Source organism: Dermacentor andersoni, chromosome 5 (assembly GCF_023375885.2).
Source record: "Dermacentor andersoni chromosome 5, qqDerAnde1_hic_scaffold, whole genome shotgun sequence".
Lineage (NCBI taxonomy): Eukaryota > Metazoa > Arthropoda > Arachnida > Ixodida > Ixodidae > Dermacentor > Dermacentor andersoni.
The window spans coordinates 89,015,267-89,040,478 of record NC_092818.1 but is presented as its reverse complement, the minus strand read 5'-3'; the positions used below and the strand labels follow the sequence as shown (position 1 = coordinate 89,040,478).

The following is a 25,212-nucleotide window of genomic DNA, read 5'->3' as shown; positions in this document are numbered from 1 at the left end:
GTGCACTTACAAATGGATTTGCAGATTGATTTCTACAATAATAGTTAATGCGCATTGAGTGATGTCAACACATAAAAGTCTCATCAGAACACAACCACAAAAAATATTCTTAAAGAGACGATAGTAAAAACAAGAAGGCATAACCTGCATGGTGGCAATAAACAAAGTAAGTCTCTATCCCCTTTTTGGGTATTTATGTGTTACTACTAGAACCAACCTTGGGAGTGTTAGCTAGTGCCACCACTCACAACTCACATTGATGCCTTCAGGTAGCATGTGTGGGTTTATTGACCAGTTAGTTGCCTTCCTCAGAAAGATCACGCACTCGTGACGCCTGCGGCAGAAAGTATGTTCCACATTCGCCACCAAGGTTTGTGAGTGGTGGCGCTGGCTAACACTCCCAGAGTTAGTTCTAGTAGCAAAACATAAATACACCAGAAAGTGGATGGGGAAACGGCGCCGCGGTAGCTCATTTGGTTAGAGCATCGCACGCGTAAGGTCTAGACGTGGGATCGTTCCCCACTTGCGGCAAGTTGTTTTTTCATCCACTTTCATTGCCATTAATTTATCATTTCTTTAATTCAATTACCAAGAACAATTATCTTCCCCTATGTTCTACTTCGTTAACCCCCTTTTTTGGAATTCTTGGAATTATTAAACGAGATGCTACGTTTTTTTTTTTCGCAAGACCACACTCATACTGGGAGAATTTCGGCGAGGCAAGTGCTTCTAATATATTTAGCACAGGTTGTTCCAAGCCACCATCGACAAACAAGGACTTCTGTGTTTCTATTTAAAGGTAATGAAATGCGGAATTCCGCAAAGGTTTGAATATAACGTAGGTCAGAGCGCGAGACGTTTTGGTAAATGCCCTTCATTCTAGATACATTAAAATAAGTCATTCTTATAATAGAGCACAGTTCGTGTCTAATAGCGGGAGAGAAATCACTTGATCTGTTGTGTTGCCGATCGAGGAGCTGTGTTGTCGGTAATATTGCAATTTCCCGATATTCTATAATTGTTGAAAATTGCGCTTGGAAGCATTTTATAAACTATAGTAACGTTAATTGTTTCCGTATATGCCTTGTCACAGTAAACTAAAAAGCAACTCGGCAGTTGCGTTGCCTGCAATCTTCTGTCACGCGAGCTCTTCTGGGGAACAGTATGAAGAAAAAAATTCTCGCAAACATAAAATTTACTGATCAAGGAAACAGGAAAGTCTCTGTAGATGCTTGGCCCATGGAAAACTAAAAAACACATACGTCGCAGAAAGAGTCGGTGGCCACGAAATCATCGGAGAAATCACATCTGGCATCCCAGTTCAGAACGTCTAGATAGATCCCGGTTTTAATGAAACAAATAGCTTCAGAATGTAATAACTAGTTCAGAACAAAATTTCCAAAGGCCTCCTAATAATGTAAGAAAATGGTAGCTTTTATTTGAGACATTCATCTGTCGAACGATAATATGAATACTGCTCTTAATAGGTAAATCGACCACGTCTTGCTTTGGTGTTCCATACTTTTTTTTTCATTGTAAGGTGTTGCCGTTTTTCGTCCTATCGATCCGCGCGGGCATCTACTTAGTCTACGTGCATATATGTGCCTATTTAAATATCCTGTTTCAGTTGCGATTAAGCGCTTGTGATATGCCTCCAGCGCGTCTCATCTTTTTTATTGCACTAGTAACTAGACATCGTGAATCAAACCGAAACTTTGCGTTCTTCTAAGAGTCACTTAAGCTTGACGACATCTATTCTAGGGCCTTCAGGAGGCTTACATTTCTGGTGGGTTAGGAGAGGGATTATAGGGACACTCGTTCGCGCGAGCTTCTGTCTTTCCCTTCGGAGCTATAGGCTACCGCAGCATCGCTTTTAAGACGCTACAGCACCAAAATCCCAGGACAGCCGGCTCGATGTAATCCCTGCCTGTAGGCGGTAGTCATACGTTGTGCCTCGCTAGGAAAAGCTTCCGCTACAGCCTAAGCCAAATACAAGGCCGCGGACTCCCATTGCTTCCTTTCACGAAGCTATTAACGCATCAATGAATGAAGAGAAAAATACCTAGCTAACGTACACGCGATCGCAAAAAGACTATCCCACTCAAAAGACCGTACATGTATTTACAACTAGCCTAATTGTTGGCCTGTTTACGTCGAACCAACGAAGTCCGAAAGCTCACACGTGCATTAGGCGGCATGTCACTTTGTCTGCTGTTTTGAAAATTTGAATGCAAACATGAATACATTGAATAATTGGTTATTAATATGCAGTAAAATCGGCAGATCCTACTGGCTGCATAACTCGCCGGAGCAGCTTCAACATTACCGCACTCATTGGAAATGCTATGACTGGTTCCTTCGCGGCAGATTCTAGAGCAAGTAGCTCCCAATGTTTGATACTTTCTTTTGAAGAACGCATTTACTTTTTCGGGACATGGCTGACACGGCGACACATCGATTGACACAGATACTGCCCATGTATTCGGAACTGTGAGAGGGGAAATAATGCTCATGGGATGCTGACTGCGAGGTCTCACGGAAAACCTCTCATGGAGAAAACCGCTACAGTTCACCATACTTTAAAAATACAGACTGCTTATGCATTGTTCTCCTGGTCAATGAAGATGATGCCAAGATTGAAATTTGCCAAGGAAGTGTACTTTGAAATGCTTTTCACAGATCCTTGAGCCGTGCGCGCTGTTTGACGCCTTAGATCCGCCGAATCCGTCCCACAATAATGATCACGTGTCATTCCTTGCCGTTGCTCTTAGCAATCATAAGATTCCCGTTTTAAGTTAGGAGTCTCACCGCGCTGCGTGGTTATTGTAATCTTTAAATATATTGATCCAGACGAAAAACAAAGTGCTCGCCTCAGCGATATCAGCAATGCACACCTAAGGGAGTCAGTTGCGCACTAGAAAACTGAATCCGACCTTCACACACTGAAAAATGAACGGACATTGTTAACCTAAAATGAGCGTAATCGATAGTCCTTACATTGACAACGGAGAAGTAAAAGCTGAACTGAGTTGTTAGGGGAGCGCAAAGCGCACTTTCGCTGCAATCATCTGGGAACGCTCGCTGACAACGACGTATTGAGCGGCGCTAGTTTGTCCGCCCAACCCGCGAAATCGCTCGACGGGACCCGAGGAACCGCAAGCGTCGGCGGCTTCGCGCTCCGGGGCGGTCCGCGAGGGGGCACCTGGGCCCAGTCGGCGAGGTTGTGACGTCACGCACCGCTTGCGAGACCGCGTGGGCCCTCGCCTGCTCTGAAAAGAAGCTGCGACCGGCTGGTGAACACGAGTGAGCGCCAGACTGCGGTCGAAGATGCGTCGCCCGTTTCCTTCATCTCACTCGGGCGGAGTTCTGTCTCTAGGGCAACTACGCGGCGAGTGGCACCGGCGCCCACTTGGGCTCGTGATGATGGGTTGCTGCTGCGACTACGCTACGCTCCACTGGTTACATCTCTGACTTGCCTCCGACACGAAACAGTTCGATACCTGTGTGATACGGAATACGTCGGGCAGAAGTGTGAAGTCACTTCCAGCTCACCGGATGAGATACAAAGCATGCGCTGTCCCGTTCCGGACACGGAAGTGGCAATGACCCTTCTTCTCGAGTGCTTGGAGGAATAGTCACGCCCCCCTGGAAACATACCCGGGCAATGAAGTGCCAGCTGATTTTGGTGTTCCCGTTCGTCGTGCTCCTCTTGGCAGGTGAGTTGTGCGGGACTAGGTTTTGCTAGCCTGTGCATTGGCCACACATAATAGGCTGCTTACCGAAGAATGTCCAAAGAGAGATCATGGGTTTGGTCAGGTGTTGGACATGTCGTTGTAAAGTACTTATTAAAATAATAAACGCTCTGATCGTCCTGAAGGAGGCTTTATTTAGATACATTATTTAAGTCCCGAAATATATGACCGGCCTTTCAAAGCTGAAATTCTGTAAAATGGGCGGCTTGTAAATTGGGATCAAATTAAATTCATTCGCAGCAAAGCATAACCGAGAAAAAGATACCTGTGAACATATGCCCATCACGTGTTCAGTTCCTTGCATGCTAGGGCAACACCGATAGCCTATGATTCGACTAACATTCGTAGGCTCATGTAACCTGATAAATACTTACTCGCAATGAAACACCTGCAGAATACCTGAAGTGACATAGCCTAAATTAACGTGCATCGAACCAACGACCAATAAGTAATCTTTTGCTGGTGTTCTTGGGAGGTGGTTACTTCTCACAAAAGCGGCACCTCTTGCAGTAAAATTGTGCTCACAAAAAAAAAAAACGCTGCACAGAAGCACACGTATTCACAGTAACGCGACACTCATTTTAATTTGCCTGCACACATATTGCGCTTACCCCCAAAGTGAGTCAGTGGCTATAGCTTTGTGAAGCTATTCAGAAGATTTAGCGAAATTTCAGGACTTCATCAGGTTCCTCAATATATGCGCGCTATATTGAACAACCAGGTGACACCAATGCCAAATGCGTGTAATGAGGTAGACATGAGCAGTAACTTGATTCATTTGTGTGAATGGCTGCTTAAGGGAATGTCCATTGCGTTTTTAATATAGCGCCTCTGCACAGTCCTTGCATGTTGGTGCATAAAAAGTCGGGACCGAATACTAAACAAACCGATCATGTTCACCCCCCCAATAAGCACGTCTTCACCACAACCAATCGTTACTTTTTGATTCGTGAAGAGTGTTATCTAGTTTTTTTCCTGTTTTATATTGATAGCGCCAGGCTGACCGTTTCTAGCGGCAGATTTTTCTGTCCTGAAGTTTCCACTGAACCCCAATTTTAAAATCATTCAGTGACGTAAAGATGCAACAAAAATTAAATGCAAGTAAGATTTAAGCGGTGTCATGTGACAACGACTATTAAAGAGGAATGTCCCTCGCTTTCTCTTTCTGCACACTTGCACACGTAAGGTTCAAGAACAGATTTCTCTCACTGAAATTCTACGACGCAGGAGACCGGTAATGACGCGAATGAGTACATATGTCTCGATCGGGAATTGTGACTGGTTACCATGCCTGAGTAAAACAGCACTGAAGCGACAATCATGCACCTTTGATGATCTGTTTGCTGCCGGAGTTACAACGCAACAGTATAATATGTTTCCATTAAAAACGTCAACAATGAGAGAGCTTTTATTTATATCGTTCTCGGTGAACGCGCTTTAGAGGCATGTTTCAGTTTTGAGCAGTAACCGTAGCAACTGCGCTGCTTCTCATAGCCTGACGGCAGTAGGAAATGCGAGATTCCTTCGGGAATATTAAGGCACGTATTTCTTGCTGTACCACTTGGCATATTCACAGACAGTTGCTCAATACAACGGTTCCTCGCATCATACCGAAGCATAACGTCACTTCTTCGTGCACACAATAAAGGTATCGGAAAGTTTGTCCATCACCACCACGCTTATTCTTCACCCCGCAACCCGAATAAAATAGCCTGTAGACGGTATACGAGACTGCAAAGACCCAAATACATGGTTTCTAAACTGCAGTCTCAACCTACAGATGCAGAGTATATATACACGCTGTATCAACCGAGATGTGCCAAATGTCAAACGGGCTCAAGTCGCTGTCACAGCCCATTACACTTCATTCTACAAGAAATATTACGTATTTCAAACCAGCGTTAAAAAATATTTTTAGCAAGCACTTGTCAATATCTATAACGTAAGAGTAGTTCTACTGGGTGAGGCAAAGTTGGCATTGCCTACAGTCATATCTACAAGTTCAAAGGAAAACACTGAAAGTGACCGGTCATTTATCCTGAAAACAGTACAGACGTCCGCGTCAGATAAACTCCTGCATATTCTGCTACACTGCCGAGTGAAAGGGAAGAGACTCGGGAGAGAAAGATGTTATTGGGTGCGACAATGAGCATACAGGCCAGGTGAATAAATAAACAAAACAAACGATATAAAACGCACGGATGAAAGATGATTAGAAAGAGACTCCATGAAAGCACACTGTCAGATGAAATTATTTCTTCGAGAGAAAAGACAATGCGAACACATTGAGAAACTGGAAGGCATTCTTCAGCGATATACGCCTCCTCAGCATGACCTCTACTAACATATCTACAAAGGAATGCCCACTGACTCGTTGCCCAAGCATCTACGTGAAAATGCAGGGCCGCGACCCTCCCACAAGAAGTAACGTTTCGAGGCGCTCTGGGATGACATTTTCTAGGAGATGTTGAAATTCTACAGCGCAAATGCCACCGGAATGATTGCGCAAAGAGTGGGTTTGAGCAACAAAATGTTCTACCTTTATATATGGAGAAACAGTTCAGCGATTGCGTAAGAAAACGAAAATTTGAGCGCTTCGGTTGCGTTCACCTTTTATCGGTTCAGGTTTTTTTTTATGCGGTCATTACGCGAAGACGAACTGCCTAGATATTTTTCGATTTTCTATTTGTCTAGTCATCCATATGTTTTACTAGAACAAGAGTTAGCTGTGTCGCTTCAAATGATAGTTGCAATCAGCGCGGTGATTTAGATGCTGCAATCTTCCCCGGGAACTTCTTTCAGGAATGTTACTTTCACTATGAAAAAAAAAAATCGGCAATTGAATCAAATATAAAAGCCGAAGCCTGCGCCGCACACGCACCACAGTCAAAGCGTAAGCTGCAAGAACGTCTCCATAAGAGACCGTCGTAAACTGTTTGAACACAGTAACTGCAAGTAGTAAGCATATTGATAGTCGTGTTTTTGTTTGCATACATATATTGAAACACACTCAGATGAGCTTTAAGGTAGGAAAAGTAGGTCGAGAAGGACATGTAGCGGGGAAATAAAGGAACTTTGATATCTGTAAATACAAACTCAAAACCGGAACCGGTGCGCGAACAGCAGCATTGTGTATTTGTCGGAAATTCCATCCCGAGGTCTTCTTACACACAGTGTACGAAACAGGCATTGTGCGGATCATTCGTGTTTACGTTGAAATCGACCGTGAAAATTAGGACCACATCGTGTTGAGGAACGAATGTATGTTGCAAGAAGTCGGCACTCTTCCCATGTTCGGTACCTGGTGACACATACACAGAGGCAACCACAATACCATCTGAGTTAAGCACTGCGCACACGTCTGCAAAGTCTACGTCCGGTACTCCTAACACTTTGAATGGCACACGCTAATTTCCTCGTTCGTCTATTGGCACACCAATAGAACCGGTGCACGGTTCTATTTGCTGACACGACACACCTGTAGCCGGTGATGTCATGTGGACGACCAAGAGAGTGGGAACACTCGCATTAAGATGCAGTCGCGCATGACGTCGATCCCGTGTGCAGCCAAAGAACGCACGTCGACAGAGATGGCAAATCGGCGGGGCTGATTGAGCAGCATAAAGCAACTTTGCATGATTATATCAAGACGATATTATTTGAGTCTATGGAATTTGTCACGCAGAGTTTGATCTGGGCTTTCGACGGCGTGGTAAAACGTGAAGTCGTCTTCAGAGTTTGTGATGCAAAGGCCATCAAGTGAAGTGGCTCGACTCAGTGCCACGTACACAAATTCCTGGGGGGGACGTTTGTTGTATTCGTAAACAACGCGAACACAAGTTGGCACTCTGATATACATGAATCGTTATTGCACTAGCCTCCATTGCGGGAAACAGTGTGCGGCGGCATATGACGTCAACCTCACTGTCCAACGTTGTGGTGACCGGGCGGTATTCAATCGGTACCCACTCGGGGCGGACCGCGCTCCAGAGTACACTGCGCAACGGTGTCGCCTTTAGCCGTGCCAGTCTTCCCGTGGCACCACAGCCGAACCTTAGGCACAGTGTGTTTGCGAGTCTGGATTTGTCTACCTCAGTGTGTGCGAGGTCCCCATCCGCACCTATGATACACGCACCTATGACAGCTATGATATACGACGAAGTTCCCTGGCCTCATTTTCGTCTGCTCGTTCGTGAGGGTCTGCGTGGTAAGGTTCCCGGACCTCATTTTCTGCTGCACGCACACGAAGGTCTCCGTGCCGAAGTTGTTCGGCCGCATCTTCGGCTGAGTGCACGTGAGGTTGCTCGTGTAGAAGCTGTCGTGCCCGATTTTCGGCAGAACGCACTTCAGGGTCTTCGCGGTGAAGCGGCCGAGCCGCATTTTCGGCAGCACGTACTCGAGAGTCTTGGCGGCGAGGCTGCGGTGTCACATTTTCTGCAGTACGCACTTGAATGTCTCGCGACGAACCTGTCGGGACGCATTCTCGGCAGCGCGCACTATAAGGTCTTCGCGGCGAAGTCTTTTTTGCGTCGTTTTTCGAGAACGAACAAAACTGCCTGCCCGGCGTCGGCGGTGACCTATGGTTGACCTGAACTAGAGGGCCCAAAGCACTCAGTCCGTAGGAATAGTAACAAGAACGGACTGCTTAATAACGCGTTCTAGTCACTTTGTGTTCGCTATGTTTCTTCTAAATGGCGATATGTCTTCTTGTCGTCTTTGTCTTTGCCGCACTACAGACGCGGCATTTTTCTTCATGGTGTTTCCAGGTGTAACTGACGAGTACTACTTGTATTTAGTGCATATCAAACTGCGCAATTATTTGCATTTTAATATAAATTTTATATGGACCATAAATCATAAATTTTTGGCTACAATCTGGCTACAAGTACGGAGCCTAAAGGGCTTATGGAAGACGTTTTGGAAACCGCCCCAGGTGATCTGCACGACCGTTTAAGTCTTCAGGCCACTCTGGTAGTTATGCGAACGCAGGGCCATGTGATATTTACTACGAGGGTTAGTGCGTGTTTATTCAAGCGCGGATGACAATTGAGCCACTTGGTACGGATCCTTGCTAAGGTGACGATAACGCGAAAAAAAGAAACGATGAAGAAGAATAGGCAACACAAGAGCTTGTGGTGTCTATTATTTTTCTTGGAGCTCTTTGGCCCTCCATACTTCTTGCCCCTCCCTACTTCTTGCCCCGGCAAAATGCTCCTGCTTTGATAGTCTCACCCACGCACTCCCCGTGTCTCCGTAGCAGCGTGAATACTTCCACCACAATCTCCAAGCCACATTTGTTCACTACTTGTTCCTTAATACTCATTATGTATATACTGCAATTTATTCGTGAGGCATCCAAGATTCCCGATTCTTTTTCCTGTAAATGTCTTTTGCGCACTTCTGTAACGCGAGATCCGATTGTTTTTCTAGTCTAACCAGAGCTAGAAGTGGAAGGAGAGGAAGAAAAAAGGAAATAACGGGGCGAGACAAGGAATGGCCGACACTTCAATAAACCTTTCTTCAAATAAACTTACCTTCTCATTGCTTTTAGCAAAGAGAAAACTACGAGCTCAGTCAATGCCCGTTGGCTATATGCAAATCGCGCACTCGCTCTCGCGTTTCTTTCTCGTCTGATCCTCTAGGCCGGGATATAGTGCACGTGCCACGTTATCAAACTTTTAAACGTAGACAGGGCAAATATTTCCCTCGCATAACGATGTATGCCCGGTCCTTTGCTGGCTATGCGTTCACTATAAGTGAACAGGGAAATCATGTGCTTTTTATTTGCCAACTCCTGTGTAAAGCGCGAGAAAATAGTATTCAAAAGCACAAAATGTACTTCCCGCGTCGTTTACTTTTCTCCTTTTTCAATCACTTTTTTCTTTCCCAAATCCATAAGCGGGAACAAAAGCCGAAATTTAGCTTGTTGAATCGTTAAATGTTCTCCTATTCGCCAACGTTAGTGTTGTAGTAGGCAAAGACAGACTTGCAGCTCCAACGGTTGACGCTGGCTCACGAATTTGCCTAACGGACTTAGCTTGTCTATCTGTTGTTCGAATACACGGTACTGATTATTAATTGAAACGGTGCGGTAACAGTCTGACAACTTATAATGCCAAATAAGCGAAGAACAAAGTTTGTGGCACAAAGGGGTGAAATTTTTTTATTTGTGCCATCGACTTCACAGATGGGCGTCTGCTCTTACTGTAGATAGATAGGGATGTCTGGAGAAAGTGAAATTCCGAAGATGCGAGGCCAATCATTCAGTAGCGTTGTCTTGGTTGAAGGAACGTTATTAGGGTACTCGCATTGCCTCTAGGGATTTGTCCTAACTTCATATTGAGCAACTCATAGCGCTCTTAATTATTCCGAAAGGAGCAATTAAGTTAAAGCCTTTCTAGTGCCTAGTTAAAGGAACGTGTAGCTTTCCTTAGCTAAGTGAAATGCAGCCGCGGCCACCATTACTCATTGACAAAACCTTAATTTTTTTCAAACACTTGAATCGAATAAAGATGAGGTTGTTACAAGATTTCCGGCAACGAAAACTTATGTAAACAGCGAATATCATGCGTAGACGAGGTTACGTTGGATGCTTTCGGTGAAAAATAGCATTCATATTTGACACTTCCAAGCAGATGATACTTTTTTTTATTTGATAAATCTCTTGCTCGCGCGGCAACTTCAATGTCATGTTCGGTTGCTCGTTTAGCTTTCCTTGCGCAAGTTCGAGCTTTGATATCTTAAAGTCTGTTACGCTAAGGAAAGAGCAAAAGTAGAATCCTAAATCACATCCAGTAGGTGACCAGTCATTTTATCCCAAGTTAAAGGAAAAAAGAGGTAATTACCATGCATTATCGCATTGCTGATGCTATTTACCATATTTTTGCAGTGATCCTGTTAGCCTCTGGGTGGACGACATTTTTCGTGTCCCTCCGGGAACCAAGCTCAAAACAAGCGTATGAACCATCAATAAAGTATTGCACACCTCTCTCAGCCACTGTAGTGAGGGTTTTGCAACAGCTTCGCTGGGCCTCCACTTTCGCAGGGCAGGGTTGGCGAGTCACTTTTTTATTTTATTTTTGTATTGCTAACCAAACAACTTTCGCACAAATTCATGAGCTCTAATGCACTTGTTAATTCCAATAGCGCAAAGTTTGCATCTCATAGCAGTTTCCTTTTTACCTTTGCACCACAATAAGTAAGGAAACATAGGATGTTATTTTTTTAAACTTTGCTACATTCTTCTATATGCGCTTAAGTCATCTTCATTCCTTTATTCATTTAGGTATAAAGTCGAAAGTTATTTGCTACGAAATAAGTTCGCAAATTTTGATATAGTGTGTTCGAGTACTTCTTTGTCTCAAATCTTGATCATGCTGAAATATTTGCAGTGCTTTATTTAATTTGTATATTTCGTGTACTTAAGTTGCCACACAAAATTTTAGTGTATGCTAGCTGCTTTAGCATCTTAGAAAGTTTTTCTTTGTGGTAACCAAGTTTTCCAATGCAGGTACTTGACTTTGAACCCTTGAATGCGTATTGGTTTTCTTTAACAAATTGTGGATTATATGGCGTTTTTAGTGGCGCCTATTTGTTTTTAAATTTTCTATGACAGAAATCACAATTGTAACCCTTGATATAAGTTGCTTAACTCAACTCTACGAGAAATAAAAATGCCTAATTTAATTACGTAATTCACGGCACATACTTACACCTAAGAATTAACTCTGGTGAATTCGCAAGCCATATTTGTTGGTAACGAACTCTTAGGACCGCACCACTTTAGAAATATTCATATTTAGAGTGTTTAACAAGATGCACTGGTGATTCAGTTACTTTCCTTACGAAACTTGCGCTTTATGCATTGAGGAACGAATCGGGCTATAATTTGTTTGTCTAAATACATCCCGTATAACAATTACGTGAAAAGCAAATTAGACTAATTTTGTCAATTTTTAAGTTGAGTAATTTCATTTCTCGAACAAGTAATGGCCGCCTCGTTGAGTAATTTAGATCAAGTGTTAGAACTTCGCGATATACCACATACCACAGGCGAATTTTCAAAATTTTGGTGCAGCCAAAAGAAGGCGCCCTGCTTATTTTGGATGTGAAGTCCATCGACACCTTTTCACTACCTGACGTCTGTCATACCGCAGAAGTTGCATGTATACTTAAGGAAGGTTCACCAAGACTGCATTACCGAAATAATTATCCTCGTAAATTTCTTACCTTTGGTACCCGTAAAATTCTCGAGAATATAATAGCCAGGTATGTCAATGAATTCTTAGCGAACGAAAATATATTTTCTAAACACAATGTCATTTATGGCGAAGTTGCGCGCCTGTAACTCTGTTAATAACTACCGCTATTGATTTCACTAAAGTGTTTGATAAAGGCAGCCAGATTTATGCTATCATGCTAGATTTCTCTAAAGTATTTGACATGGTAGTGCACTCAAAGTTAGCATTCAAAGTTAAGGCAATAAGTTTACCATCTCAAATTATAAAACAGGTTACCCATCTGTCTACCCGCGAGGAGTAGTACGTCGACGTCAGTTAATCGTATTCCTGTTTTCAAGATTTATGCTATGATGTTCCTCAGGAGCCTGTTCAGGAACTAATGACGAATGATATGCTCGTACGCAGGGCGTCCCAGCGAACTTTAGCCACAGTTTAAAAATATGCAAATGCCACGTAGCTGGACTGAACACAGGTAACGTTTGCCGTCTCTTAGAGATACTCAGACTGTTTTCAATCCGCCTGATTAGATAATTTGTATAAGTAATTAATGAACTTCTCATATATTATGGTTAGACGAAAAGTGACAACGAGAAAACAGTAGTGCCATATCGAAAATTCCCTATACACCTTTTTCTTCCTCAGTTTTTTAGAGCGTGAAAGAAGCCCGCGAATTCCCGCAATACTGCCGCGCGAATTTCTGTTTACTAGGATCACACAATTTTGGACCCCTTTATTACGGCAAACGTAGAGAAACTAAGAAAGAAAGAAAGAGAGAGAGAGAGAGAAAGGCAAAGCAAATGCAGGGAGGTTAACCAGAGATTATCTCCGGTTGGCTACCCTGTACCGTTGGAGGGGCAAAGGGGTGCGATAGGTGAGAGAGAGAAATATAATCGAAAAAGAAAAAGGTAATGGTTAGTGGCGCACTATGCATTTTCTGACGGTTGAAACAATAGTATTCATGAGTGATCATGTTGCAGATGACCGAACTGTTGAAAGTCAACTTGTGACCTGCGTGGTGCATAAGCGTAAATATTGTATGATATTACAAGCTTCAAAGGACGACAGTAAAGCCACTTGTGCGCACTGAATTTAATTGTATAGAATCTAATTAACCACTTCACAAATGTGCAAACATGTGGGTTGGATAGTTATTCCCCTCATAATGATGACTACTCTCTCCACATAGCAGTAACTGAATGTAATAATAAAATAGAAGAGAAGTAAACATTATGAGCTTGAAAAATAAGGCGCAAGGAAAGCCTAACAGTGAAAACAAAGTTCTGTTATGATTAGTGGAACTGAAGCATACAGCTGTAAAAGGCCACAATAAGCTCCCCACGAGACTACGATGAGTACATAAGGGCTCGACAGGAAAACGGTGCCGCAGTGTCATGCGTGATCTTGAGGCGCACATATGAGAAAGTGCAGATATGTGCCAACTACCCCTCCCCTCCTCCCCACGCATAGATCACAAACGAAAAAGGTCTGTGGCATAAAAGACGCACACAGATGACCGTGACTTACATATGAAAGTCAGTGGGTGCAGGAAAACGGTCTCTGAATTACGTGAGGTTTTCACAAACAGTTACGCAATTGTCAGTCATAGCCTTTCTTCGGGCTGTGCTTTTGAGCGCTATAGACACTTTGGCACTGCACAGGCATCTTTTACAGGGCTCGCTGGATGAGCTTTACACAAAAATAACTATTTCTTTGTTTCGTAATTAGACGTAATTATATCGATATACAATACGTCGGCAATTATTTAATGATGCCAAAATTTTATTTTCCGCTCTTCAGCTGTCACATAGATTGGGCCAACTGGACTTATTTAACTTCTCGTTTTGATGTTCCACCTCAGAAACGGTGAAAAAAAATTACATAAAAAAATGTTCCTATTACTATACGTTCATAAAATTGAGACGAGAAAGCATATGGGGCGACGTCTGGGTGTACAGGCAAGTCTCTTTGCAATAAACTTCACTGTGTAAACGTTCCTCTGTTCCTGTTACTTTGTTACTTTTATCATTCATTGAAGCACAACGCGACAAAAGCGCGGGTCAGCGTTGCTCTAGAACTCGTGTAGTGTCCTCCGAACTACCACAGTGCCTTTTTTTTCGCTTGCGTGGTGAACATGAGAATAAAGGTGCATAAATATTTTTAGGACCCATCGAGCGGCGACCCGTCTCTTTGAAATAAGCAAAGGCGTAATCAGACGTCTCAGACGGTTGACAAAGGGACGTAAGAACGCCTGAATTTATTCCGACCTACGACAGACGTCACCGCGATTTCACATGGCCACGCGGTAAGGAAGGGTGCGCGATGAAAACGACTAGTAGGAGAACATATTTCCAGGCGATTCCAAAAAGCGAAAAGTCTAGCGGGTTTCAAACATCCGAGGACACGCATGCACTTATGAGTTGTGAATGCGGATGCGTGAATGTCCTATTGAATAACGCTCACCGGTCTTTCGAATTTTGCACTGCGAGTAATATACCATAGCGGTACGAGCTACCCAAGGCAGCAAGCAGCAGCAGCAGGCTGCGGTGTGAACACCGCGTGCCGCCGACGCGGCGATACTTTGCTCCGTCACGCAGCACCTGGCGAGCTGGCGCCTCAGAAGGTGTTGCTTTTTGCCCGCTCGGCCATGCTCTGCAACGTCGAGAAGCGCTCGTGCAGAGAGCGAGGGTGACGTGACGCTGTGGCGATGCCCTCTCCGTTTATCGAACAGCAGGCGCGTTATCGCGACAGCAGGCGTTCTCTTTCACCCAGTCTGTTTGTGACGTAGGAAATCCGTCGAGGCGCGCTCGTAACGCGCCGTCGCAGCCAATGGCAATGCGAATTTAAGTGCTGTTTCGCCAATACAGACGACAGACAATGTTTCTTTTCTGCTCAATTGGCCAGTTGACGCTTTCACATCAATAATTTGCACGTGTATGGCTTCGTTCTCTTTTCTTTTTCTTTCCTTCTTGTGACAATTCACGTAATGAACAATGGTATTGTCTGAAGAGAGATGCTTAAACAATCAGAACTTCACAGGAAGGTGGAAGGTGGAATTTAGTTTGACGACAAGTGGCCTATTCGAAGCGCTGACTTGAGCCTGAGGCATTCCGTGCTCTCTTTGAATACAAGCGTAGTGCATACAAGGCGAGGATGCAAGAAGGTCGCATGAACAACAAAGGCGGCGCACACTTGGAACTGCAATTATGCCCAGATAGCGCGAAGTATTTGGTGGCGTTTGGTATGCACCCCGTCGTTTTTGTACAGGTGTTCGATTATTCTGCCGTCCATGCACCTCTCTCTTTTAACACGATAGCGTAAGGGTCTCATATCGCAGAATATGCGGATTCGCTGTCGGTGTCCGCCACCGGCGGCGTTGTCCATCAGAAGAAATCATCCCGAACCACAACGACGCAGGCCCTGCGCGTGGCATCGAGACATTACTGAACTGAATTTCTCAAAGTGAAATGCGTCAGAAAATTCATAAAGTCTGACTTGCACACGACCTACAGACATGGCATCATCGGACAGTAATTTTAATATACGAAAAACCAATTTGAATCTACGATGAAATATTCTGTTACGCGGAAACACAAACGTAAACTCCTTTTTCCTTGCTTATGGTGGCACGAGCCATTGATTAGTCACTGCTTTTAGCCTTTGCCTGAATGGGGAATGGCGAATGAGCCATTACTCTTCCCTGCACTGCCACCGGGATCGGCCCACTATTGTTTTCTATCGGGCCCCGTGCCGTAGAATATCGGGTGTCGGTGTCGGCGTCAACGAGACCCGACAACGCTATCACGTTCTACCCTTAAAGGCAAAGCACAAGCGTCCTCCAAGGTTTTTCACTCGCGCTTAGACGAAGCGGCAGCCGGGCTGTCACTCACCTTTCACCCCGCCCTGGAAAACCCAGTGGGCCGTTTCGACTGGCCTTTCGTTATCGGGAATCGCGCCATTGACTTCAGGACACGACGGCGCATCGGCATGACCGATAGGGTGAGCACCCTAAGGGGCAACTATGGGACAGCATCAGGCGCGTAGACGTTTTTCCTACCGTACGCGGAGCCCTTTGGGTAGCCCTGTGACTTGATTTCGTTCACGGTTCCTTGCACCTACGACGAGCGCCCACCTGGTGTCTATACTACAGTGCCAGTGAGTGGTTGTACTACGCCGAGCCGCACTCATCAGGGCCCCAAGCTGACGAAGACTGCCTTACGCTCCCATGAGCAGGCCCATTGGTCAACGCGAGAGTACGCAGCGCAGACGCGGCGGACACTTTTAGAGGCTCGTCGTGGGAAACCATCTTCCTGTAGCAAGGTGCCAGCGACACCTTTTTATTGCTTTTGCCTTTTGGGGAGCAACCCCTTTGTTGTCCGCGAAGCTCCTGTCCCGGGTGTTCGTGCAGAGGTGGGTGCCGCCAGAGGCAAATAAAGCTGTCTTCGTTAACTCCGGGCCTCAATGTGTCTTTTTGCGGCGAAACGCTCGGCGTCCTTTGCAGGCTGAGCGCGCGCGCACAGTGGCACTATAGATTGCGCGAGGCGACAACTGGCGAGGCCCTGCGGCTCAACAAGCCTGAAATGGCGGTGGTCGCTACTCCCGTGAGTACACCGGTCACCGCAACTTATATCTTTGGCTTCATGCCAGACACAAAACGTGTAGTGTATGCTTAAACACTTGTCAAAAACACGAACATGTAAATAAAGATTGGTGCTGTAAGTTAATGCCGGATCTGCGCGCTCAGTCGCTCTTTTCGTGTCCTCATCCTGTTAGCGCTACACGAGTATTCCAACAGAGAAAACCAACGAGCGAGCACTGCAACGCCAGATATCGAACTGATTAATCGGTTGATTAATGCGAATGATTTCATTGGCACAAGGAACAAATATGGCCCAAGAGCACCAGGGTCAAACCCTAGGTGCAGCCTTGCTCGATTGCCGATCACTTAACGGTATCTCCCCAAACTAGATCGATATGCAGAGCACGTGATTTTAAGTGAAATAGCCTGATATGCGCGTTACGCGTGGGGCATTGGGAACTACGTCAATCATGCGTGTATACAGACTACCCAATAACAGCAGCAAAGTCTACAAAGTTCTAACAATGCGTACTGTAGAACTTAACATTCATTGTTTGTGTACCAGAGGCCGGCACTATACTGCGTGTCCCAGCCAACGTTAGCTAAGCTGTTCAAGAACAAAAGAATATTTAAAGAAGACGATGCAAGATACAATAGTAAAACCTACCTGAAGACCAAACACCATAGGTCTTAAGATAGTGCCTCGCGCCGTGCATTTTTAACCTAATTCTTTCCATAAACAGCTAAGCTAACGTTAGCTGAGTCACCCTATATAATGGCAGCCACTGGCCCCGTTTCTCGAGCATACCAAGATCGATTTGTTGGAGTTCACAACGTCTTTGACTCTCCGTATAACAGACCAACACACAGAGCATGTACGAACGTAGGAGCCGCGCGGTGTCGCTACGCAGGAGTAAACAAAAGAAAGTGGTGGCAAATTGCAGTCTCTGTACCAAGACTTTGTCGGTTCGTCCGGACTGCGTGGGTTTCGTTTGTTTATTGCCACGGTGCCATTTCCGAGGAGAAGCGCGAGCTCCGCAAATAGTCGGCAGAGCCTTTGTTTTCCCGCACAAAGGGTGTCTCATTCGTGAACTTAATGGCGCCCGCGTGGGATGCAAAGGTATAAGAAAACATGAATCGTTTCTTTGTGTGCGTGTGTTATCTGGGCACAGAGCCAACTGTAGCTAAGAGAAAAGAAGCAAAGAGGAACATAAAACGCAGCAAGTGGCGCCCCTTTCGCTAGCTCCCTCTTTGTTTTGCCGCAGGCGATTGTAGCTCTCGCAGTAGAAGCCGGAGTTCGGAAAAGGATTGTCCAATAATAGGGCGATGTCACCATGGAAAGACGAGCTCGTTTTTCCGGGTGGGTAGACATAAATAATTGGCTTGCACAAACTGGAATCGACAACAGGTGAGATACTGCTTATATGGAATTTGATGAAATATGATATAAATGTACTTTTCGAAACAGTGTAAACGCGATACCACTATATCATGATCATTATCTTTTATGCCCACTGCAGGAGAAAGACTTCTTCTGTCCTGCTTGCAAGCTCACGCTTACAAATGCACGGCGGAAAATAGAAAATTTGATTCACGTCCAGCAAAAAAACGGGAAAACAATTATTCGTCGGCTAGCAAACCTCGCTAAATTAGCGCACGATGTAACGGCATTATGCGTTTCCCTGCAAGCCGTAATTCCGCGAGGATAAATGTAGTCAAACTTCAGACATTCGATTGTTTTTGTCTGTGGTGCTAAATTAAGACGACGAACAAAACTAAAGCGGCAGCCTTAATAAAATTACGTTTGTGTCATAATGAATACAGGCCCGAAATACTGTGGTCACTCTGCGTATATTTTGCATCACTTGTCCAATGCACCGAAAGCAGAAAATCGAGTTGATTCGCTCTCCCTTTGAGAGGGTATCTTGCCAGTCAGTTACCGAATGCTCATTTCTTCCCGGTTTTGTTCTTCGAATTTGAGACCTCATTTCATTGTCTACGGTGACAGCGCATTCAAGCTTCAATAGACAACCATGAAAACCTTCCGATGCATATTTTCTTTCTGGGTGTTGTCTTCCACCTAACCGCATAACATGGGAATGTGCTGACGTTCTACTATATTCTGGGAGTTGGCGTATTATTGCTGAAGAATGTGTGACGTGTAACTGATTCACTACGCTTCGGGTTCTTTTATTCGTTTGCTTAAATATCCTACAGCTCTGTGTGCACTGTACGATATTTTTTTTTATTTGCGATAAAACTTGCACTGTTTCTAAGCAACATAAACTAAATTTCTTGCTATTGGGTAGGCAATTGATCAGATATCCTCTTTTTTCTAAATTTCATGCTACTGTTTTGTGACGGCTGATGTCAGAAGGATAGTTAGATCATCGCAGAGATTACGACATTTGTAAAACACTCCGATCAGCGAGTACTTCCGGCCTTTTACAATGCTGTGATTTTAGGCGTACTTGCTTTCTTGTTAATCTATATAGAACTTGTCGCCACACCTGGTGTGTACCTGCTGGACGAGTGATGTTTATTTTATATGTATCAGTGATTCCCTAAACCGGTCGGTATTGAGCGTACTACAGTAACCCATTTTACAGCAGCTCGCAATAAAAAAAAAAGAATTGCATTCACCTCATGCATGCAATGTTATGCGAAGCATAATGCAGGTATCATTGCTTTGGATTTCCGAAAGCATTGCCAAATGCACTAGCGTGTTTGTGTAAATGGAGCAGTGCGTGTTACGTGACCGTGCTTGTGTGTAACAACAGCAGCTAGGGGACGACAACGGTGACGAGTGTATGGCGGGAACGGCATGATTCCTATTTCACCTGGTTCGACGCGAAATTTTACAACGCTGTCGGGGTCTACATACGTATTGATGGCCGTAAGCAAGAGATGCACGGATTGTGACGTGATATGCAACTAAGTGTTACACATCATGTTACACATAGACCACATGTCTACGTCATGTGGTCTATGTTAAAACGAAGATGGCATTTGTACTCCAGCGAAGAAACGTTAAATCGTGATCAACCTAAGGCCGATAATGAAGGTGGTACAACGTCGCACAATTTCTAAGTAGGGTCAGCTTCTGGGTTTCTGTTTCGAGGCGCACACAGCCTAGCATGCAAAGGTTAGACAAACAATTATGCTTCCTTACGTGCATTGAGTGAACGCAGTACGACTCTTCCGGCGCGATGATTTTCACTTGGTCATGTGCTCAAATTGGGCAAAGTTAATTTCGAGGGCGAGCCACTCAAATTTGTGGGTGAGTCAAGTCAATTTTGGGACTACGCCAGGTCGGTGTTGAACGTGGGTCAACTCTATTTCGGAATTGGACAAAGTCAATTTTGGGTGCTGGCCAAGTCAATTTTGGGAGTGGGTCAAGTGAATTTTGAGAGTCGGCCTAGTAAATTTTGGGAGTGGGCCAACTAAATTTTGGCAGTGGGCGAGGTCATTTTGAACGTGGGTTAACTTAATTCTTGAAGTTGAAAAAGTCAACTTTGAAGGTGGGTCACCGAAATCTTAGGGCTGGGCAAAGTCCAATATGTGACGGGACCAGGTCAGTTTTGAACGTGAGTCAACTCAATTTTTGTATTAGGCGAAGTGACTCTTGGGATTGGGCCAAGTCAATTTTGTGAGTGGGTCAAGTAAAGTTTGAAAGTTGGCCAAGTCAATTTTAGGAGTGGGACTGGTCAGTTTTGAACGTCATTTAACTAAGTTTTCGAATTTCGCTAAGTAAAATTTTTTTGGTGCCCATGACATACGAACAAAGCCGTGGCTCATCACCATGGGATTTCACTACGCGAGCCGCAGCAGGTACAGCCAACACACGCTATCTAGGTGCTGTTGGTCCAGCGCTTGGATCGTGACGTCATCACTTAGCCGCGTGGGTTTTGGTACCATCGGTTGCTAACACCAGACGCTCGACGGATTTCCCACTTCATGGAGCATATAATGCTTCCTCATTAATAAGCGTATTTTTAAATGGTCTCTGCTGCTTCACGTACTACCTCATTTGCTCATAGCAGTTGTGATGGATGCGTCATTATTGTGGGCATAACCGTGTGGTCGAACATTGAATAAGCCCTTCAAACGGAATTGCTTCACAACTCACAGCCTGTTACATTGAAAAACGTTTCTGAGTATGCTTCTTACAGTCGAGGAATAAATATTAAAAGACTGAGAGGTTGGCACTTATCTACGGCTCAGAGAAAATGGTTGTGAGATAGAGAAAGACGATGATTATTGATTAATCTTGCGGTTTCCTACCCTGCACTGGGGTGAGGAAGTAAGCATTGAAAATGAGGGCAGTAAAGGACAGATGAAAGAAAAAATCTGCGCCCATACATTCGGTATAGATGGCAAATCAGCGAAGCTGAAACGCGCGGCCCCAGTGTTTACTACTGGGTTAATCCCGACGATTTGTTAAAGGACGGCTTGGTAGGCTGCCGGATCCTGAGTACACAGTTGCTGCTTGCTGCTGCGGCACGAGGCCGTTCTTGTGCCCGGGCGGCAGCATCGACACGGTGTAGACGAGCTTGTTCCCTGTTCTGATAGCGGCGTTGCTGATCGAAAGCTGCCGGCTTCTAAGGAGTACGTATGACACGTGGCCTACCCATTTGGTGGCCGGAGAGAAACTGCTGCGCGCGCGCTCGGTTGCGACGGAGAGCGACGACGTCACAACTGGTGCAGCTAATCCAAAACAACCTAGATAAAACAAGGTCTTTTCACTCCGATCCATGACGTCATGTTAGCCGACCCGACTGCTATAGAATAGGCAAGAGGGATTTTCACTTCACCACTTTGCTCACGCCAGCCTTGTCAATGGAAATTTCGGGCCAGGTAGCATTTGTAATCTCATGGGGAGTAGTAAACAAGCCTTGTGCTATCTAGGTGGAGTTGGCTAATCGCGCGCCTTCTTTTTTTTCGCGCATGCGCATGGAGTGGCGCCGGAGGAGTTTTCTGTGTACAGGCGACCGACAGACAGATGGACGGACGGAAGCACGGATGAATCGGCTAGCCATAGAGAGCTTCGCTGAAATATAGAAAGGGCGCTCCAGTTGGAGCTGCTCTCACAGCACGACCTCAAGAAGCGCAGTATAGAGTTTGCCGACTTTCTTGTGTGATGATAAATTCCCTCGATGGTGTAGACATTTCTTTTGAAAGAGACCAATCGTCCAACTGACTGAGCAGGACGGAGAGCACACCGTACTTCAGATACCAGCAGAACATATGGGCTTTTGTTTTCAAGTCACCGCAGTGGCTACAAGCTGCTGCGTGAGCCATATTTATGCGGAGAGCGTAGGCACCGGTAAACGCCATGCACGCTCACCCATAGCGTAAACAAAGCACTATCATGCCTTAGGGGAAGTCCGGATGGAAACCGAAAGCATTAGTTAAGATCTAGGGAATACACTCGGTCGCGCCAAATATGCGGTCCACCACGTCACATATAAGGCATTGGTGCGCAAATACAGCTTCATTGCAACGTCTGTCCTAGAAGGCGATATTGATTGTGGTGGTCTATTTCATTGGCTTAACGAGCAACTTCATCTTCTTGTTAGTAGCCGATAATACCACAGTGACATGGTATGGCATATAATAAATTTGCATGGTGCACTTTCTCAGCAGCTGGCGTATGGTCTGTAATTTCAGACACGGGCCGCTTAATGTGTATCGCGCCGCAAGCCTAACGGTGAACACTGTAGTGCGTCTTTCGAGTCGCAGAAAATTGAAAATTTGTGTCAGTTCATCAGCAATACAGTGCAGTGCGACACCAAGCGCTGCATGTTGGGCTGGCATAGATGTTATCGCGTCAAAACTTTTCTTCTACGTTAGTGGTTTTTGCGAGGATAAGACAGCAGCCTACAAACTGTTTACTAAAGTAATCGCAAATAGAATCAGGAACACCTTAGACTTCTGTCAAGCAAAGGGCCAGGCAGGATTCCGCAAAGGCTACTCAACAATAGACCATATTCACACTATCAATCAGGTGATAGAGAAATGTGTGGAATATAACCAACCCTTATATATAGCTTTCATTGATTACGAGAAAGCTTTTGATTCTGTCGAAACCTCAGCAGTCATGGAGGCATTACGGAATCAGGGTGTAGACGAGCCGTATGTAAAAATACTGAAAGATATCTATAGCGGCTCCACAGCCACCGTAGTCCTCCATAAAGAAAGCAACAAAATCCCAATAAAGAAAGGCGTCAGGCAGGGCGGTACGATCTCTCCCATGCTATTCACAGCGTGTTTACAGGAGGTATTCAGAGACCTGGATTGGGAAGAATTGGGGATAAAAGTTAATGGAGAACACCTTAGTAACTTGCGATTCGCTGACGATATTGCCTTGCTTAGTAACTCAGGGGACCAATTGCAATGCATGCTCACTGACCTGGAGAGGCAAAGCAGAAGAGTGGGTGTAAAAATTAATCTGCAGAAAACTAAAGTAATGTTGAACAGTCTCGGAAGAGAACAGTAATTTACAATAGGTAGCGAGGCACTGGAAGCGGTAAGGGAATACATCTACTTAGGGCAGGTAGCGACGGCGGATCCGGATCATGAGCCGGAAATAATCAGAAGAATAATAATAGGCTGGGGTGCGTTTGGCAGGCATTCTCAGATCATGAACAGCAGGTTGCCATTATCCCTCAAGAGAAAAGTGTATAATAGCTGTGTCTTACAAGTACTCCCCTACGGGGCAGAAACGGAGGCTTACGAAAAGGGTTCTACTTAAAATGAGGACAACGCAACGAGCTATGGAAAGAAGAATGATGGGTGTAACGTTAAGGGATAAGAAAAGAGCAGATTGGGTGAGCGTACAAACGCGAGTTAATGACATCTTAGTTGAAATCAAGAAAAAGAAATGGGCATGGGCAGGACATGTAATGAGGAGGGAAGATAACCGATGGTCACTAAGGGTTACGGACTGGATTCCAAGGGAAGGGAAGCGTAGCAGGGATCGGCAGAAAGTTAGGTGGGCGGATAAGATTAAGAAGTTTGCGGGGACAACATGGCCACAATTAGTACATGACCGAAGTTGTTGGATAAGTATGGGAGAGGCCTTTGCCCTGCAGTGGGCGTAACCATGCTGATGATGATGACGAAGAAGACAGCTGCGTTATAAAGCGTTCAGGCAGAACGAAGATTCGGTACATATACGGGAGTAAGTATTGTCTTGGTACTTCTCACGTAAGGTTCTCTCTCTCTCTCTCTCTCTCTCTCTCTCACACGTAAGGTGACAAATATATTCTGTTTAAGAGCCAGCGACAATACATATGCATATCTTCGGACAAAGACATTGTGAAGTTTATCTGGGGTTGACTGGAGATGTCTAAAGTTCTCGAGGGAGGCGTAAAGCCTGATGTCAATACCTCACGGTGCGCCGTTGCCCTTCGGTACAATGGGCTACGTGGCCTGTACGTATGTAGAGAGGTGAGACGGTGGCGAGGCGTGCGGTCAAGTTAAAGTACCGTTACCATTAAGGCTTCAACTTGGATATGGGTCTTGGGAAGGTGGTCTGTAGGAATTCCGATAGCTGCCACCGTTATTGACGCACTTCAAAGAAGAGACAGAGAAATGTGGATAATCAGGGTATTTGCCTGTTTTGATTACGTTTGTTAGCGCTGGCAAGCTGTACCACACAAAACCAAGAAAAAGAACACCTTACTTATAGCAGCGCTCGCGGATGTTTCTCAGTTCACTCAGGCACGAGCGTGAAAACGCGACAGATACCTGTCAACCATTTTATTTTTTCACTGAGGTCTCACGGGGACTCCATGAAGGATGTCTATCAATTCATCATCCCGGCTATTATCACATGCAACTTTTTCAACCCCATCACCATCTTCTTCGTCATCATCATCAGCAGCAGCAGCAGCCACCGTGGCCGCCTATGTCCACAGCAGTACAAAGGCCTTCTCGTGGTGATGTCCAATTATCCACGTTTTGCGCCAGCTGGCTTTATCCTATACGTACCAGTTCTCTAATTTATTCACATCACGTAATCCACCAAAAATGTTTATCTATCGCTCTCTAATAATTAAATGCGTTAGTTAATATTAGTTTGACCTTACACACATCAACATTTGCGCATTGATTAATATATTGTACTACGTCATAGGCTCACGTGGAGAAGCAGCAAGGGCATATTCCTTGGATCAAATTCGAACCGTTAGGACATCCAGGGTAACATGCCCGCAGATGGCGCGCGGGGCCAAACAAAGCTACAGCTCTGACGAGACTTTACCGCCGAAATCAAGAGTCGAGAAATGAAGTGCTAAAGCACGATAGCTATGCCTGCAGCCTTCGATAGTGTCGACTTGAAGTTTTGCGAATTCTGTAAAGTGAAATCTGTAAACTGTCGCCAAGTACTGGCTGCATATACATGACATAGATGAGCAGCAGAAACCTTGCATGTCTTGCAGAGCGCTTTGCAGAGCGCTCGCTATAAATTTGGTGCACAGAATTTCACCACCGGCGGTCTACGTATACATACCTGTATATGAGAAAAAAAGGAACAGTACCTTTAGGTAGCTTTCGTCCAATCTAAAACACGGCACGCCTGTCCATCTGAAAACCTTTGGCATGCTTCTTTATATTTTGGCAGTTTTTTTTTTTACATAAC

The 25,212-nt window shown here is 45.0% G+C and overlaps 1 protein-coding gene across 1 annotated transcript in view; it reads left to right on the top strand.

Moving 5' to 3' along the window:
- Nucleotides 1-3,295: 3,295 nt before the first annotated feature.
- Nucleotides 3,296-25,212, top strand: part of LOC126530853 (uncharacterized) — a 46,094-nt gene continuing 24,177 nt past the window's right edge. Inside the window, exon 1 of the mRNA XM_050178158.2 lies at nt 3,296-3,716. Coding sequence (XP_050034115.2) covers nt 3,665-3,716 — 52 coding nt within the window. The 5' untranslated portion in view covers nt 3,296-3,664. The remainder of the gene's footprint in view (nt 3,717-25,212) is intronic.